The sequence below is a fragment of the Sus scrofa genome, chromosome 14 (assembly GCF_000003025.6).
Source record: "Sus scrofa isolate TJ Tabasco breed Duroc chromosome 14, Sscrofa11.1, whole genome shotgun sequence".
NCBI lineage: Eukaryota > Metazoa > Chordata > Mammalia > Artiodactyla > Suidae > Sus > Sus scrofa.
The window spans coordinates 85,560,142-85,578,695 of NC_010456.5; the positions used below are offsets into that span (position 1 = coordinate 85,560,142).

The 18,554-nt window shown below is 36.8% G+C and overlaps 1 protein-coding gene and 1 pseudogene across 13 annotated transcripts in view; one reads left to right on the forward strand and one right to left on the reverse strand.

Moving 5' to 3' along the window:
- The window catches only part of CCSER2 (coiled-coil serine rich protein 2), a 133,809-nt gene that overhangs the window by 16,018 nt on the left and 99,237 nt on the right, over positions 1-18,554 (forward strand). For all 13 annotated transcript variants that reach the window (XM_021073340.1, XM_021073341.1, XM_021073342.1 and 10 more), the window contains exon 2: positions 15,920-17,375. In XM_021073340.1, the coding sequence (XP_020928999.1) occupies positions 15,959-17,375 (1,417 nt within the window). In that variant the 5' untranslated portion in view covers positions 15,920-15,958. The remainder of the gene's footprint in view (positions 1-15,919; positions 17,376-18,554) is intronic.
- LOC106506067 lies at positions 14,748-15,912 on the reverse strand (annotated as a pseudogene).

Here is an 18,554-nt window from a genome sequence, read left to right on the forward strand (position 1 = left end):
TTACTTTTTAACTTGTTTCCTAAGTTGAGTATTTTTATCTGACATAATTTAACTTAAAAGTTCTTTCGCAATAGAGAACGAAGTTCCTTCTAGAATATTGTATTTTTTTTGTCACCGAAGTGTTCCTTGCCTTGTTTGACTAGTTGGCTAGTATAGGTTAAATATAAACGTACTTTGATTTTAAGGTGTGGTTGATACTCAGGGCTCAGCCTTTAACTCTTCATCAATCATATTTTGTGAAAGTATTAATTATTTGTATTATTGAAGTAAACTAAATTTTGACTTTGTGCAGTGTTATTAGCATTTTCAGTTGTTTATCAGCAAACTCTAGATGTTTTGTTTCCTTTGCTATTGTATTAGAATAAGACTTTTTCTACATATTGTTATGTACAAGGTAAAAAAAGAAAACAAACAAAACCTTTAACCAGAACTGTAGTCATAACCTACTTAGATTTTTTAAGCAACTTCTATTTCTTCACTCATTAGCTTTAATTGAGTGTTTTTTCTACACCTTTAGGAATTAGAAAAAAAAACAAAAACAAATATGGTATGGTCGTTTTTTTCATGAAGCTTCCAGTCTAGTAGAGAAAGTAGACATGATTTTAAAGATGAAATAGTTGGGGAGTTCCTGTCGTGGCTCAGTGGTTAACGAATCTGACTAGGAACCATGAGGTTGCGAGTTTGATCCCTGGCCTCGCTCAGTGGGTTAAGGATCCGGTGTTGCCATGAGCTGTGGTGTAGGTCGCAGATGTGGCTTGGATCCAGCATTGATGTGGCCCTGGTGTAGGCTGGTGGCTATAGCTCTGATTAGACCCCTAGCCTGGGAACCTCCACATGCCATGGGAGTGGCCCAAGAAAAGACAAAAAAAAAAAAAAAAAGATAGTTTGATAATTGCTATGCCCAGAGAGGTTATGGGAGTGTTTAGGAAGAGCACTTAATCCAGGTAGATATCACGGTAGTATGCTAATTCCACCATGAGATTTATTGCTGTATATTACATGAGAAGAGAAAATGTAAAACTGAAGCACTGTCATCCAGCAGCCTGATATACATCAGAGCATAGGACAAAGAACATTCCAAAGAGCAGAAATATAGATATTGTACTTCATGGGAGATTGCAGATTGCAAGAAGCCATTTGCAAGAAGCCTATTATTACAGTTTTCACCTCTTATCATGCCATCTCTCTCTCTCTTTTTTTTTTTGGCTGTGCCTGCGGCCTGTGGAAGTTCCTGGCCCAGGGATTGAAGTCAAGCCACAGCAGTGATAACACTGAATCCATAGCTATTATGCCACCAGGGAACTCCATGCCATCTCTTTATAGAGCTATTGTATATGCTTCTTGTCTCCCTGATGGGAACACTACGCTGGATAATGAAAAGACAAGATTGGTTGGGGCGGGGGGAATACATATGAGATGGGTTGAAAAGAATTGTAATTCTTTAGCATGAATAAGAGAAATCTTAGACTCACTGCTTAAATTTTTTTTAATTTGAAAATTACTTCATACTCAGAGAAGTCGCAAGTGTAAGAATAGTATAAAGAGGATTTCCTGGAATTCCCGTCGTGGCACAGTGGTTAACGAATCCAACTAGGAACCATGAGGTTGCGGGTTCGATCCCTAGCCTTGCTCAGTGGGTTAAAGATCTGGCGTTGCCGTGAGCTGCAGTGTAGGTCGCAGACGTGTCTTGGATCTGGCGTTGCTGTGGCTGTGGTGTAGGCCGGTGGCTGCAGCTCCGATTGGACCCCTAGCCTGGGAACCTCCACATGCCATGGGAGTGGCCCTAGAAAAGGCAAAAAGACCAAAAAAAAAAAAAGAAAAAGAGGATTTCCTGTCATGGTGCAGCAGAAACAAATTTGAATTCGACTAGGAATCAAGAGGTTGTTAAGAATAGTATAAAATCCCATCATGACACAACGGAAGTGAATCCCACTAGGAACCAAGAGGTTGTGGGTTTGATCCCTGGCCTCGCTCAGTGGGTTAAGAATTTGGCATTGCCATGACCTGTGGTGTAGGTCACAGACGCAGCTTGGATCCTGTGTGGCTGTGGCTGTGGTGTAGGCTGGCAGCTGTAGCTCTTATTGGACCCCAGCCTGGGAACCTCCATATGCCATGGGTGCTGCCCTAAAAAACAAAACAGAAGAAAGGAGTAGTATAAAGAGGAATTCCTGTTGTGGTTCAGCAGGTAAAGAACCCTATAGGATGTGGGTTCGAGCCTTAGCCTCACTTAGTGGGTTGAGGATCTGGCATTGCCGCAAGCTGCAGGGTAGGTCACAGATGAGGCTCAGATCCCGTGGCTGTGGTGTAGGCTGGCAGCTGTAACTCTGATTCGACCCCTAGCCTGGGAACTTCCATATGCTGCAGGTGTGGCCATTAAAAAAAAAAAAAAATAGACTAGTACAGAGTCTTTAATCCAGATTTACTTATGGTTAGTATTTTATGCCATTTACTTACCATGCTTTCACATGTCTACATATACATGTACGTGTGTACATATATGTTTACGTATATATGTTCTTGTATATGCCCACACATGCCAAGCATTTGCATACATCATGATACTTTACCCCTGAATACTGTGTCATGCACTTCCTAAGAATAGGGTTTTAAAAATATTAATACAACCACTGTATAAATTACTTCACTAAATTTAATGTTGATACAATAATTTTTTTTTTTCCTTTTTGGCTGCTCTGCAGCATGTGGACTTCTAGGGCCAGGGTGTTCTTTCCTAAGTTATTTCTTGAAGGTACCAAAATCTTGGACTTATTTAAATGTTTTCTACCAATACTGTAGTTTCTAATATCCTGACATAGGCTACTACTTTAATATTATTTTTAATCAAAACTAATAATTAAGTGGTAATTATAACAAGTTTAGAAAGTTTTTTCTGAGAAAAAGCTTACTTTTATACCATAGCTAGCATATTTAAAAACAAACTTAAAAATAAATTCATACTTTTGTTTTTAACAGAGAAATATCTTTAGAATTGAATTATTATAATCTTCAAACTTAAATATATTCAACACTTAGATTTTCTTCTCATAAAAGCATTATTTTATATTTTCAACCCAAAATAATAGTAACACCATTGGATATTAGTTAAATCCAGAAAATAAAATTGATTGAAATTATTCTTTTTAATTGATATGAGATAAAATCAGGGTTTATTAGATATGCATTAAAAAGATAGGTAGACATTTAAGAAGAATGATGGGCTTGAGAGAGGGATTTCTACCTTACCGTTCTTTTATTTTATTGAAATGTAGTTGATTTATGTGTTAATCTGCTATGCAGCATGATGATTCAGCTATACATGTCGATATACAGTCTTTTTCATATTTCATTTCCATTATGGTTTATCACAGGATATTGAATATAGTTCCCTGTGCTATACAGTAGGGTCTTGTTATTTATCCATTCTGTGTATAATAGTTTGCATCTGCTAACCATAAACTCCCAATCCATTCATTCCCTACCTTGGCAACCGCAAGTCTGTTCTCTCTCTCTGAGTCTGTTTCCATTTTGTAGATGAATTTATTTGTGCCATATTTTAAATTCTACATTTAAGTCATAGCTCATGGTATTTGTCTTTCTCTTTCTAATTTACTTCACTAAGTATGCTAATCTCTAGGTCATCCATGTTTCTGCAAATGGCATTTCATTCTTTTTTATGGCCAAGCAGTATTCCATTATGGGTACATACCACATCTTCTTTATCTGTTCATTTGTTGATGGATATTTAAGTTGTTTCCATATCTTGGCTATTTTTGAATTATGGTTTTGTCTGGATATATGCGCAGGAGTAGGATTGCCGGATCAAATGGAAACTCTGTTTTTAGTTTTTTAAGGTACCTCCATTCTGTTTTCCATAGAGGCTGTACCAATTCTTTTTGTTTTTTTTTTCGTCTTTTTGCTATTTCTTTGGGCCAGTTCCGTGGCATATGGAGGTTCCCAGGCCAGGGGTCGAATCGGAGCTGTAGCCGCTGGCCTACGCCAGAGCCACAGCAACATGGGATCTGAGCTGCGTCTGCGACCTACACCACAGCTCACGGCAATGCCAGATTGTTAACCCACTGAGCAGGGGCAGGGACCAAACCTGCAACCTCATGGTTCCTAGTCGGATTTGTTAACCACTGCGCCACGACGGGAACTCCCCAATTCTCACTAGTAGTGTAGGAGGGTTCCCTTTTTTCCATACCCTCTCTAGCATTTATTATTTTTGTAGATTTTTTAATGATGGCCATTCTAGCCTGTGTTTGTTAGCACCCCACTGTAGTTTTGATTTGCATTTCTCTGTCTTATTGTTCTTTGTATCTAGTAATTTGTTATAAATGGTTGTTGAGGGAATTCTGAAAGAATTTGTGGGCACAGTCTATATTAGAAAAGCTGGCTCTGTGGTCAGCAGACTCTGAATGGCAAGTCTCTTAACTTCTTGGATTGAATTTCCTGTATGATTGGTAATTTCCTAATTCTAAAATTCTTATTTATTAAATTTAAGGTACACTGTATGGCAGTGACATTTTTAAGGGCATAGAGGTTGTTAATAGCAATTTTATTTGTTGTATCTAATTTTACTTAGAATATTTTTCATGGTAAGTATTTTTCACTGGTTTATCTAATTTTCAAAGCTTATCTATCTTTAGGCACACTTTATTATTTATAGTGGAGTGAAAATAAACAAAAGGATTTTTTTCTCTGACATAGTAACTGGACAAGAGTTTGAAAAGGCAGAAGGGGAGATGAATAAATACTTTGTTTTTAAGTTTGTGTATAAGACTGTACCACCCATTATGGTAGGCTCTAGCTTTATGTAGTTTTTAAATTTAAATGAGTTAAAGGAAAATAAATTTAAAATAAATATTCAGTTCCTTAGTCTAGTTACATTCTAAGGCTCAAGAGCTGCTTGTGGCTAGTGGCTACTGTATTGGACAGGACAGATATAGAACATTTCCATTTTTGCAGAAGGTTCTGTGGGTAGTGCTAGAATAAGAGATTGTAGGGGATGGGATTATTCATGACAGTGAAAGCAGACAAAATGGTGACTCTTGTGCACACATTCCTTTTCAGGCTAAAGAGGCCAAATCTTAAAGAGGGGTGCAGGAGAGGAGGTGTGTGAATATGGCCTGAAGACATATGGTTCTTTTTTTTTTTCGTCTTTTTTTAGGGCCACTCCTGCAGCATATGGAGGTTCCCAGGCTAGGGGTCTAATTGGAGCTGTAGCCACCCCCCTACGCCAGAGCCACAGCAACGCGGGATCCAAGCCACGTCTGGAGCCTACACCACAGCTCTTGGCAACACTGGATCCTTAACCCACAAGCAAGGCCAGGGATTGAACCTGCAACCTCATAGTTGCTAGTCAGATTCGTTAACCACTGAGCCACAACGGGAACTCCCATATGGTTCTTTATAATGGCATCAGGCGACAGTGTCTACTCAGGTCAGCTGGTTATGGGAGAAGCACTGGGGACAAGGGAAAAATGAGGGGAGCAGTCCCCTGGCTGAGGGACAGCTGGTGTGCAAAGTTTTCTGTATATGCAGAAGTTCGTTGGTTGGGTCTTTACGTTTTAGGAGTATCTACACTAAAGAAGTTTCTTAGACATTGCAGTAAAATGTTTTATCCTTTTATATTTTACAACTTAGAATGTTCAGAATATTTTACATGCTGCATACACATACATACAACAGAAACTGAAGTGTCATGAAATTGTCTTCACTATGTGTGATGCCCTCTGATACTTTTTGTTGTTGTTGTTTTATTAATGACTGATTCTGTTAATGTACTGTGGCTGCCTAATTCTTTTTTTTATGATTTTTATTTTTCCATTATGGTTGGTTTACAGTGTTCTTTCAGTTTCTACTGTACAGCAAAGTGACCCAGCCACACACACACACACACACACACACACACACACACACACACACACACACACACACATTCTTTATTTCACATTATCCTCCATTGTGTTCTATCATAGGTAACTAGACACAGTTCCCTGTGCTATACAGCAGGATTTCATTGCTTATCCACAAGTGCAATAGTTTGCATCTGTTAACTCCAGATCCCCAGTCCATCCTATTCCTTCCCCCAGTATTTTTTATTTTGTTCTGTTCTTGTTGTATATTTACAAGGATATCAAATCATTATTAAGTAGGAAAAAAAAAACTGCTTTAGGATATTACTACAGTAAATCTAACTTCCAAAATTTAATATAAAAGAGACTGAAATGTTGCAAAATTAATTTTAAAAATCCAACTGAACATTATAAAAACTGCTGAAGCTGTAACCATCTTAGATTCTACATTGGTTTCCTTGTATGAAACATTTAAAAAAGCAAAAATGTTTACATAAAATAATTGCATTTTATAGTACTGTTTTGGGTTTTAACAAGTATTGCAGGCAAGTTTCTCACTCTGCTCTAAGTGTACTGAATGTGACATGCCTCCTTTGATCTGACAAGTAAGAGACATTAGTACATACACATGGAATCACTCCACATGAAGAGATTGAGTCTGTCTCCATTTTACAGTCTTTAATCTACCTTAATCTTTCATCTACGATGATAGAATTCTGATAAAACATTTTGAGATTTTATGGAACTTCTGTCCTCCTTTGCTGGTGTTTTCCCTCACAGTGGTCCATTCTAGTATTGTTTTGCAGTTCACCCTAAGTAACATAATAATTTTTCACCTTCAGACAGTTTTGATTTCTCAGTTAAATCAATCAGAATTTCCGCTTGTTTGTTTTTCTCCTTCAAACAATCAGTGCCTACATGTATTTGTATACTCTTCCAACATCTCTTTACCTTCTCTTTGTCCTATAATAAGTTTTAGATTTCCCTGAAATTTACCTGCTACCTCTTTACAAAAATATGTCTTCTTTCATCTGTCCTCTCGTCTCGCTCAGAATTTCCCAGTTGTCATTGTATAGTTTCATTTTTCCTTATTTGTTCCTTAGCTTCCTTTTAATGACTAAGCTGACTGGTTTCCAGTTCAATATCTCTGTATCTCTCCTTTTACCTAAGATTTCTTCCCCAAACTGCTTTTCAAAACTTCTCTCTCCATCATTTGAATCAGACAGTTCTACTTCCAGTGCTCTTATGTCATCTTCCTGTTTACAGAATTGCTTTTCATTTTCCTCTGTTTTTTTTTTAGCTACCTCTAATTCCTTTAGAAGTATCTTCTTTGACTTAATGTATAAGAGATTTTAGTTCTTTTTTTGTTTGTAGTAGTTCCGTGTTCCATTTTCTTGGCTTTAGCTATGTTTGCATAAAGAGTTATTTTAAGATACAGTTCCTTCCCATGTTATAATTCATTGTTAAAAAGTGAATTTTTTTCTTACTGTGATATTCTTGGAAAAAAAGGTAATTTGCTTATTGTTTATTTTCAGTTCTTCGGGAGGCTCTACTAACTGTTCCATCTCCTCTTGTGGCTACATTTTTTTTTTCAGATTAAACTGAGCATCTTTTTCAGCTTTCTGTTTGTTCATTTGTTGGCCATGCTGGCAGCATGTAGAAGTTCCTGGGCCAGGGATTGAACCCTTGCCTCAGCAATTACTTGAGCCACAACAGTGACAATGCCACATCCTTAAATGATTCTTGTCTCTGTGCTGACAATTCCCAAATCATTATCCCCATCCAGACCTTGCCCTTGTGGTTCAGACTTATTTACATGACTAATTAACACCTCCACCCCTGTAGTTACCTTAGAGTCAGCTTGACATGCTAAGTTTATGATCTCTTTTCCCAGATGTAATATTTGCCCTCAGTTAAAGGCACCATCCTCTGGTGCCTAGAATCCTAAATCTTTTCCTCTATATCTAATCAGTCAGTCAGTTATTCATCCATTTCCATCAACTACACTTGATCAGTCATTAAATTATTCATCCATTTATTCATTAAATATTGTGCTCTCATTTTATGTCCACTATTGTGATAAAATTCTCGAGATTCAATATTGCTAATATCTTATGTATTTGTACCTTTTCTCTAACCTTTTTGCTCTAATTCTTGCCACCTTTCTACTGTTAAAACCTCTTAACCTGGGAGTTCCCGTTGTGGCACAGCAGAAACGAATCCAACTAGTATTCATGAAGATGTGGGTTCGATCAGGAATCTGGCATTGCCGTGAACTGTGGTTTAGGTCGCAGATGCAGCTCAAATCTTGTGTTGCCGTGGCAGTGAGAGGCTGGCAGTTGTAGCTCTGATTTGACCCCTCACCTGGAAACTTCCATATGCTGCGAATGCAGACTTCTTAACCTATCTCCCTTTCTTCTTCTGGTCCATCCTTCATACTGAAATCAGAGTAACTTTTCACAGTTCAGATCAGATCATTTTTTTTGTTTTCTTGCCTAAAACCCTTTGGCTTCCTAACTGCTCATAGTAGAGTTCAAATTTCTTAGTATAGTGTTTAAGACCTTTAGCTGGCTGTTTTTTCTCCATTGATCTCTTTTTACTTGGTGCATTTCTTTGAACCTGTTCACTACCCTTGTTTAATTAATAGCAGTTTCTTGAATATGCCATGCTGTTTTTCTGCTTTTGTTAATGCTCTTTACTTAGGCTATATTGCTTCTCATATTCAGTGTCTTTGTTATTATTTACTACTTATCATTTGAGACCCAACTCAAGCATTGCCTCCTCTATAAAGCCATTTATGAAATCCCCTTCTTTGATTTAAGCACTTTCTTTTTTGTGCCCCCATGTACTACCCTATACACTCTCCAGTAGCAAATATGGCACTTCATTGCCCTTTTCTTGTCTATATGTCTTTTTCTCTATATTGGAGTGTCTGTTATATCCACAGCCTCTACTAGCACGGAGCCTTATTTGTAGTAAATCCTTGAATAAATGTCTTCAAAGAAGCTTTCAATAAATGTTTGATGACTGAATTAATGTACTCTAAGTCATTATCATGTTGAAAACATTCCTTCCTTTGCCAGATCATAAGCTTCTAGCAGGTATTATATCTTGTTCGTTTTTTAGAATCCTGTCTCGCAGGTGCTTAATAAAAAAGTGTTGTAAAAAGTGTAGTAATCTGAGGTGGAGGTATGTGGTGAACTCAGTGGGGCTTCTCTGCATAGGAAGAAGTTGAATTGAGTTAGTCTAAGCACAAAAATATTGCTTTTATATTTAGTGGTCCTTATGTCTTACATCATGATCAACTTATAGATGGAAACATTGCATTTAACTTAAATCACTTTGATTTTTGCCAAATCAAGAGGATTCTCAGTGTCAGTACCTCTAGGGATTGGTTAAATGTTGTTACCTAGTTTGAGGATTTTTTACTTTTTAAAAATGTTAAAGTATGGGTGTCTTCCTTCTATTAAAAGTTGCAGAGTAATTATTTAAAATACTTGTAATTAATCACACAAAGAGCATTTAAAGAGCACAATCAGACTGAGACTGCTGTGTCATGTCCTATTTCTTTTGTAATGTAGTTATTTTTTTAAATAATTTTTTATGCCAAAAGTTTTAGGTTTCTTGAAAAAACCTGAAAGAGCTAGGTGCCATGGATGTAGGTAAGGATTGAGATTCTAAATTAGGATAAATTATCGTGCAAGAAGGAAGCCATCAGGGAAGAGAGTGGCTCCTTCAATGGGTTAATAACCTAGTGTGGTTTGTGGAGGGGCAGGAAAAATTAGTATCATGAATTTGGGTACCTATTTTACCTAGATCAATAACAGTTTATAAACTGAAACTGATAGTTCTTTAGGATCTCAGTTAATAGTTGAAATATACTACCTATTTTGTGTCAGGCTGTGTTATGCTTTATACATATAAATGTTTATATTGTTGATTTGAAGTAAAACTAACAAAATTCTCAGAAAGTCAGTGTTAAGGGATATGGCTGTTCTTACTTTCAACTGATTTGTAAAACACCATCCTGTTTCCGAGGGGCACAGTATGGAAATAGATGAGTGAAAGGCATGATTTGTGTTCTCGAAGAACTTGGTCTCCAGTGAAGGGAACATAAACGTGGTGTGGTCTCAGGAATGCTAGGCTTTTTGTCAAGAGATAGGAGTCCACATTCATTTGAATGCCTTACACAATTTTTGAGTTTTACTTGAACTAAATAATAAAATTTGGAGGGAGACCATTTGTGGCTTTGTCAGGGGAGCTTCTAGTCTTCTTTACCTACTAGTATTCTGTTTTTTAAAGTTTCAGAAAGTAATATACTTTGAATTTATGTTTAATAACATCATTTAATGTTCTTTTTTTTTTTTTTTTTGGTCTTTTCTTGAGCCGCTCCCGGTGGCATATGTAAGTTCCCAGGCTAATTGGAGCTGTAGCCACCGGCCTACACCAGAGCCACAGTAACTCGGGATCTGAGTCGCGTCTGCGACCTACACTGCAGCTCTCGGCAATGCCAGATCCTTAACCCAGGGATCAAACCCACAACCTCATGGTTCCTAGTTGGATTCATTAACCACTGCGCCACGACGGGAGCTCCTCATTTAATGTTCTTAAACCACCAAATTCATTTTGAGACTTTCACAAGTTGCTTTGATCCCTATCTGCCTGAGTGAAAAGTTGTAGCTAGATACAAAAATGGGGTTTTGTGTTGAGCTTGGTGTGCACTCTTTAAAATCATGAAGAATCTGGAATGAAGTTGTATTGTTTTAAACATTTGCTTTTGAAGGTGTTATTTTTGCTTATTTAATTGCTATAATCAAGGCTTTGAATCAGTTTGACATAGGTGACAGCCAAAAAACATGGGAGAAGGGGATATGGGGGAAGGGGTTGAGTAACACAAGGTAAAAAAATTAAAAAAAAAAATTAGTTATTTGAATGTGAAAGCAGGTTTCAAGAAGTGACTGGTAGGAACATGTCATTAGCATTGTTGTTCAGTTAATTAATTGCCCTTGGACTCTAGCGAATTTATGCCTTTAAAATCCCTAAAAATGCATGCAATTCACACTGTCTAAAAAGCTCTTTGAAAAACTAAAAAAAGAATGTGAGTGGGTGGTTCCTCAGATGATAAGGTAATGGATATGAAAGGAGTTTGAAAAAATGAAAGCTCTTACTTGTTCCCCTGCAAAAACTTCTTTAATCAATTAATACCTAGGTTCTTTGCAGGCTTCATGCTGCTTTTCTAACCTTAGCTATCCAGTTTATTCCTTCACTCTTGACCCTAGCCATCAGTAAACCTCTCACAATATTTTATTCCTTTGTCAAGAAGACAGACTTCATGGATCCCAGAGTCAAGTAGACTTGAACCTGAATTCTCTTCAGTAGTTTATGAGCTTGTGACTTTGAACAAGTATTTTAGCTTTTCTGAACTGTGGTTTATCTATTTAAAATGAGATGAAATCTACCACCTTAAAATGTTAAGATTAAACAGTTAACAAGGACAAAGTGGTAAGCCTGGTACCTTTCATGTAAGTGCTCAGTAATGTTTGCTCCTGCTTCTCCCTTCTTATCTCATTGTGGATTCCTTTTATTATTATTTTCATTTTTGGCATATGGAGTTCCCTAGGCCAGGGGTTAGATTTAAGCTACATTCAGGACCTAAGCCACAGCTGTGGAAGTGCCTCCTTAACCCATTGTGCTGGGCCAGGGATCGAACCTGTGTCTTAGAGCGCCCAAGATGCTGCTGATTCCGTTGAACCACAGTGGTAACTCCAGTGGATTCCTTTTAAAATGAAAAAATTTTGATTTACTTTTTTTTTTTTTTTTGCTTTTTTAGGGCTACATTTGCAGCATATGGAAGTATGTAAGTTCCCAAGCTAGGGGTTGAATCAGAGCTACAGCTGCTGGCCTATGCCACACCACAGCAACAAGGTATCCAAGCCAAGCTGCATCTGCGACCTACACCACAGCTAAAAGCAATGCCGGATCCTTAAACCACTGAGCAAGGCCAGGGATAGAACCTGCAACCTCATGGTTCCTAGTTGGATTCGTTAACCACTGAGCCACAACGGGAACTCCTGTCTGTTTTATTTTAAAGTTGTAAAGAATGTAGGAGAAACTTTTATGATACTTAAAGACAGGTAGCTCATCAACAAATGAAGTGACAATATTCATAATATAAGCAGATATGAAAATTTTATAGTTAAGCTGTCAGATTAGTTTAGTCTCACGACCACAGTCCAAGACGATTGATATCATTTAGGTTGTAATTATTTGTGCATTTAGAAATCAATAAATATTCTTGATAGGAAATAGTGCAGTCAGGTTCTCATCTCCCCATCCCCCCAAACACTTTGTAGTAAATAACAGTGTGTCTTTTTTGTGGGCTTATTGTGTTATATTGAAGATGTTCTTGGGAGATAACATATATTGCCCTTGTTTCAGATAGTTACCTAGAAGCATAGAGAAGTAAAAGAACAGAATGTTCTGTTCTCAGTCTACTTGTGACTGGCAGGGAAATGTTAAAGCCTTTCTGACTCACAAACTGACTCACCAGAGGACAGAATCTCTAATGTGTTTTATTTAGTGATATGCAGAATGACCCTTATATCTAGTATTATTACCAATTTCTTTCTGGTAATCCTGAAAGTATTTGTAGGTGTGGAGTATATTTTGTGCTAAAGATCATTATCAGAAAATGGAGATGGCAATCATCTGGCATGGATATACTGTCCCTTTTTTTGCTCATGGCACGTATTGCTGTTTGATCATGATTTTTACTGTAGAGTCTAAATTTTTTTGGCTATGACCACATGGAAGTTCCCAGGCTAGGGATCAAAACCCAAGCCATAGCAGCAACTCCCGCCACTGCACTGACAATGCTGGACCCTTAACCCCACTGTGCCACAAGGTAGTCTAGGGATTTAAGTTACCATAAAGTGCTTGGAAACTATCTGTAAGTTGACATGACTATAAAAAGTAAACTAAAAGTTTATCAGGATAATCATTCAATTTAAAATTTAAAGTTTTGCATTTTCATAATCGTAAACATAGTATGTAAGTAATACTGGTTTATTTGATCAGTAAACCTATATACGTTTTAGAATGTTACTGTAATAGAATAAATATGTATGCTTGTATTGTACTTACCACTGATTGAAAAAAGGAGAAGATAAACTTATTTTATTAAACGGTTTTTGTTTGCCATTTACCTTGATTATACAAATTTGGTTCTTAAAACCTTTCTGAGTTAATTTCTGTAAGAATAACAGCCATTTAAAAGATTTTTAAAAGATTTTTCCTGCTGTGTAGCACCGGAAACTATATCTCATCACTTATGATGGAGCATAATAATGTGAGAAAAAAAGAATGTATACATGTATGGGTCACCCTGCTGTACAGTAGAAAATTGACAGAATACTGTAAACCAGCTATAATGGAAAAAATAAAAATCATTATAAAATAAAATTTTTTTTTATTATAGTTGATTTACAATGTTCTGTCAATTTCTGCCGTACAACAGAGTAACTCAGTTATACATGTTGTTATACATGAACATACGTTCTTTTTTTCACACTATCCTCTATCATATTTCATCCCAAGTGATTAGATATAGTTCCCTGTGCTATACAGCAGGATCTCATTGCTTATCCACTCCAAATGCAATAGTTTGCATCTCTTAACCCCAAATTCCCAGTCTCTCCCACTCCTTCCCCCTTCCTCCTTGACAAACACAAGTCTGTTCTCCAAGTCCATGGGTTTGTTTCTTTTCTGTAGATAGATTGATTTGTACTGTATATTAGATTCCAGATATAAGTGATATAATGTGGTTTTTGCCTTTCTCATTCTGACTTACTTCACTTAGTGTGAGAGTCTCTAGTTCCATGTTGCTGCAAATGGCATTGTTTTGTCCTTTTTTATGGCTGAGTAGTATTCCATTGTGTATATATACCACATCTTCTTAATCCATTCATCTGTTGATGGACATTTAGGTTGTTTCCATGTATTTTTAGCTATTGTGAATAGTGCTGCAGTGGACAGAATGCATGTAGCTTTTTACAAAATGCATGTAGTTTTGCCCAGATAGATGCCCAGGAGTGGGATTGCTGGATTATATGGTATTTCTGTATTTAGTTTTCTAAGGTCTGACCAGTACTTTTTAAAGTTTAAAGGTTCTTAGTTTAAACATTTTCTTTTTTGACTACATCTGGTGGGTTTTTGGCTGAAAAATTACACACACAAACACACACACACACACACACACGTGTACAGTCTGTCCCTTTTATTAGTTATTGGGATAGGAAGTTCTGTAATTCTGTTTGATCCATTGTCTTTACTTAAAAGTGAGTATGATTTTCTAAATACTTATTTTTGGTATGACTAATAACACATGTGTACTCTAGGAACTCTAATTTTTAAGGCCAGGGAAGACTTGGAATCATTTTTCTCTAATTAAAAAAAAAACAAAAAATTAAACACAGTGTCTTAAGGTACATAATTTTAAAAACGCTAGTGACCCTGAGGCATATATTTTTCTTTTTATTTGAATTTTGCTCTTGTGTGTGGTCTTGTAACATTTTTATATTAACCACAGTGAATATATAGCGAGTGTATTATATTTCTGTTAATGTTAGGACATTTTAATATTTTTATCTCATCTTTGTAATCTTATCACATGATATAATTTATTAAAATTACCTAAATAGAGGATACTCGTTTTCAGCTTTATGGTCTTGTATGTTCATTGAACCTTTTGGTTGTTTTTCTATTACCTATAAAATAAATGTGAGAGGTTGAGATTAATGGGCTAATCAATGTGATAAATCATTTTACCTCTTACCCTACCAATAACTGTAGTGTATTATATTACTAGATAGAAATTCTTTTGAGATAGTTACATAAAATGACAGCTTATAGCGTAGCCCTCAGTGCCAGAAGAATTTTTTTTGTGCTGTTGGTTTCTTTACGAACGTCCTTCTCATAACTTTTTTTTTTTTTTTTACTTTTATTTGCATTTATTTTTGTGAAATTTATTCCTTGGCCATAAGTTTTTGCTTCTTCAGTTTCTTCTGGGATATCTTTTTCTTTGGTGCAACCTCCTCTTCTGGCTTAGGAACAGTCTGCTCTTTTTCAGTAAGAATCATCTCAATGTGGCAGGGAGAACTCATGTAAGGGTTGATCTGACCATGAGCTCTGTAAGTCCTGCACCACATCTTGGGGGCTTGGTTCACCTGGATGTGCTCAATGACCAGAGAATCCACATCTAAGCCCTTAAGTTTAGCATTACTTTCTGCAATTTTAAGCATGTGTGATAAAAATTCATCACTCTTTTGGGGCCACTGACCCTGTGTCCAGCCCCACTGTTTGGCCTGGGCATACCTATGAACTCTGTCATTGTAACAACGGAATGGCACACATTGCTTCTGTAGAGTGACGTCCTTTGGATACTTGGTGGCTTTTCAAATATGCATACCCTTAATGGCCTGGGCAGTTTCACGAGTGTTTTTAAAGTGAACACGAAGATTTGAACATCTTCATTTGCATGATTTTGTGGGGTTTTCTGGGTCAAGTGAATAGTGAGCCATTTTTAGAGGTCACCTCAGGCCACTTACTGGAACAGCCTTCCCATAACTTTAATAATGAAGATTTTAATATGTATTCCAGTTTTTATAAGATCATGTATGCTTTAAAAAGAAAAACAAGATCACTTTTTTATTTTTAACAAATAATATTACTGAAAATGAAAAAAATAATTTGGATTAGAAATTGGAAAATGTGCTGTTGAAATTTTTTTTTAGTACAAATTCAATAGTCTAATTTTATTATTTCTGGATTTTGCTATTACCATCCATAGCCCAAATTTATAAAGTGTTCACCAAAATGTTCTATATTTTCTTCTAACATAAAGTTATTAATTTGTGCATTCAGTATTTATTAAGAGATCTGTAGGAATCACGAGTAGCTTTTGGGCTTTGCCACGTTTAATTATTTAAGATATGTATTCATATTATGTAATAATCATGTAATTATCCTTATTTAAGAATGTTCAATCTGCTGTTTTGTCTCCTCAGATTCTGTCAAATTTTAAGAACAAATGCACCATATAGCTCATGGAAGAAAAAACACAAATCAAGACTTTTTTGGGTTCCAGGTTGCCAAAGTATGGAACAAAATCTGTAAGAAGTACACTGCAGCCAATGCCAAATGGAAAACCTGTTAATTTATTGGGAACGTCAAAGAGTAGCAACATCAAAAGTTTCATCAAAAATAATGGCTCTGATTGTTCATCGTCCCATTCATTCAATTGGAGAACGGCAAATAAATACCAGTTTAGTGCACAAAGTCCTGAGGAACCTAACAATACTCAGAGTTCACATGATAAAGTAATTGATCCTGAAAAACATGTACCTACTCAAGGAGTATTTGATAAAAATGGGATAAAGGGAGGTTTGAAAAGTATCTCTTTATTCACATCAAAATTAGCGAAGCCAACAACTATGTTTGTGTCATCTACAGAGGAGTTAAATCAAAAGTCTTTGTCTGGACCATCTAATTTGGGTAAATTCACCAAAGGCACATTATTAGGAAGGACTTCGTATGCTTCAGTCAGTGCTCCAAAATCACAGTTGAATGGATTTTATGGAAACCGATCAACTGGTAGCATACAAAGGCCTAGAGCAAACTCCTGTGCTACCAGAAGCAGTTCTGGAGAAAGCTTAGCACAATCCCTAGATAATATTAAATCTCTTGCTTGTGAAAAAATGGTAAGGTCACAAAGTTTTTCACATTCCATTCAGAATTCATTCCTTCCACCTTCATCTATAACCAGATCACATTCCTTCAATAGAGCTGCAGATCTTACAAAGCCTTATCAGAACCAACAGCCACCCATTAGAGTGCCTCTGAGGTCAAGTATGCTAACAAGAAATTCCCGACAGACGGAAGTACTCAATGGGAATGAACATTTAGGGTATGGGTTTAATAGGCCTTATGCTGCTGGTGGAAAGAAGTTGGCTTTACCAAATGGCCCAGGTGTAACTTCCACTTTGGGTTACAGGATGGTTCACCCCTCTTTACTGAAATCTAGCCGACCGCCATTTTCTGGAACTATCACAGTTGATGGTAATAAAAATTCACCTGCTGACACATGTATAGAGGAAGATGATACACTTGTGACTAAAGACAGAGCTGCTAATAAGGACCAAGAACTAATTGAAAATGATAGTTACAGAACAGAAAATGACCAGACCGTGAAGCATGATGCTAAAATTAGATACTTGAGTGATGATGTGGATGACATTTCCTTGTCTTCTTTGTCATCTTCTGATAAGAATGATCTAAGTGAAGACTTTAGTGATGATTTTATAGATATGGAAGACTCCAACAGAACTAGAATAACTCCAGAGGAAATTTCTCTCAAAGAAGAAAAGCATGAAAATGTACCACCAAAGGATATATTTGATTCCCCTAAGGAAAATGAAAAATCCTTCATTAAAACTGAAGAGTGGATAGATATAAGTGTCTCTGGTAAATATTAATGTCCTTATTTTTTTGCATTCTCCTGGATAATATAACTGAATTTACATTTAGAATTATCTTCTGTTGGAGTTCCTGTCATGGCTCAGTGGTTAACGAATCCGACTAGGAACCATGAGGTTGCAGGTTCCATCCTTGGCCTCGCTCAGTGGGTTAAGGATCCAGTGTTGCTGTGAGCTGTGGTGTAGGTTATAGATGCAGCTCGGATCCTTCGTTGCTGTGGCTCTGGTGTAGGCTGGCGGCTACAGCTCTGATTAGACCCCTAGCCTGGGAACCTCTATATGCCATAGGAGCGGCCCTAGAAAAGGCAGAAAGACAAAAAAAAAAAAAAAAAAAAAAAAAAAGGATTAATCTTCTGTTTAATTCCACAATACTGATAATTTCGTGGAGGGATGGATCTAGATAAAATTGGAATGGGGCAACATTTACCTTCCTTATGACTTTTGTTCCTTGTCCTGTTTTTTACTCTGAAACATCATCTGTAAAAACATTTTTCCCCCTGTGGTGTCTTACCTTTGTTCTTTGTCATACACAGGCCTATTCCTGGTTGCTTCAAAATTATTTTTTCTTGGGAGTTCCTTTTGTGGCTCAGTGGTAACAAACCCAGCTAGTATCCATGAGGATGTGGGATTGATCCCTGGCCCCACTCAGTGGGTTAAGGATCTGGTGTTGCCGTGAGCTGTGGTGTAGGCCATAGACATAGCTTGAACTGTGGTGTAGGCTGGCAGCTACAACCTTGATTTGATCTCTAGCCTGGGAACTTCCATATGCCCCAGGTGTGGCCCTAAAAAAAAACAACCCAAAAAAGAAATATTTTTTCTCCTGCTTCCTCACATCAGTGGCAATCTCTTCCTTTATGGTAGCAGATTACTGCTATTTGTTGAGTGGAGCTATACCAAAGGGTGAATGAACCTAATATAGGTTATGTCTGATCTAATTTTTATCCTAGGCAATTTTCATTTTTGTGAAGGAGGACTTAGATTTCTTGCCTAGCAAACTTAATAGTTGTACTTTCAGAGGAGCTTTATTTTTTAATTGAGGAAAGTGAGAAAGTACCTGTTAAACACTTCTTCTTTTACTTGGTAATCCTGGTGTCAGTGCTGGCAGAAATATATCTCTGTGCCCATATAGCCTGAAAAAAGAACAGACTGAGGAATTAGATATAGGTAT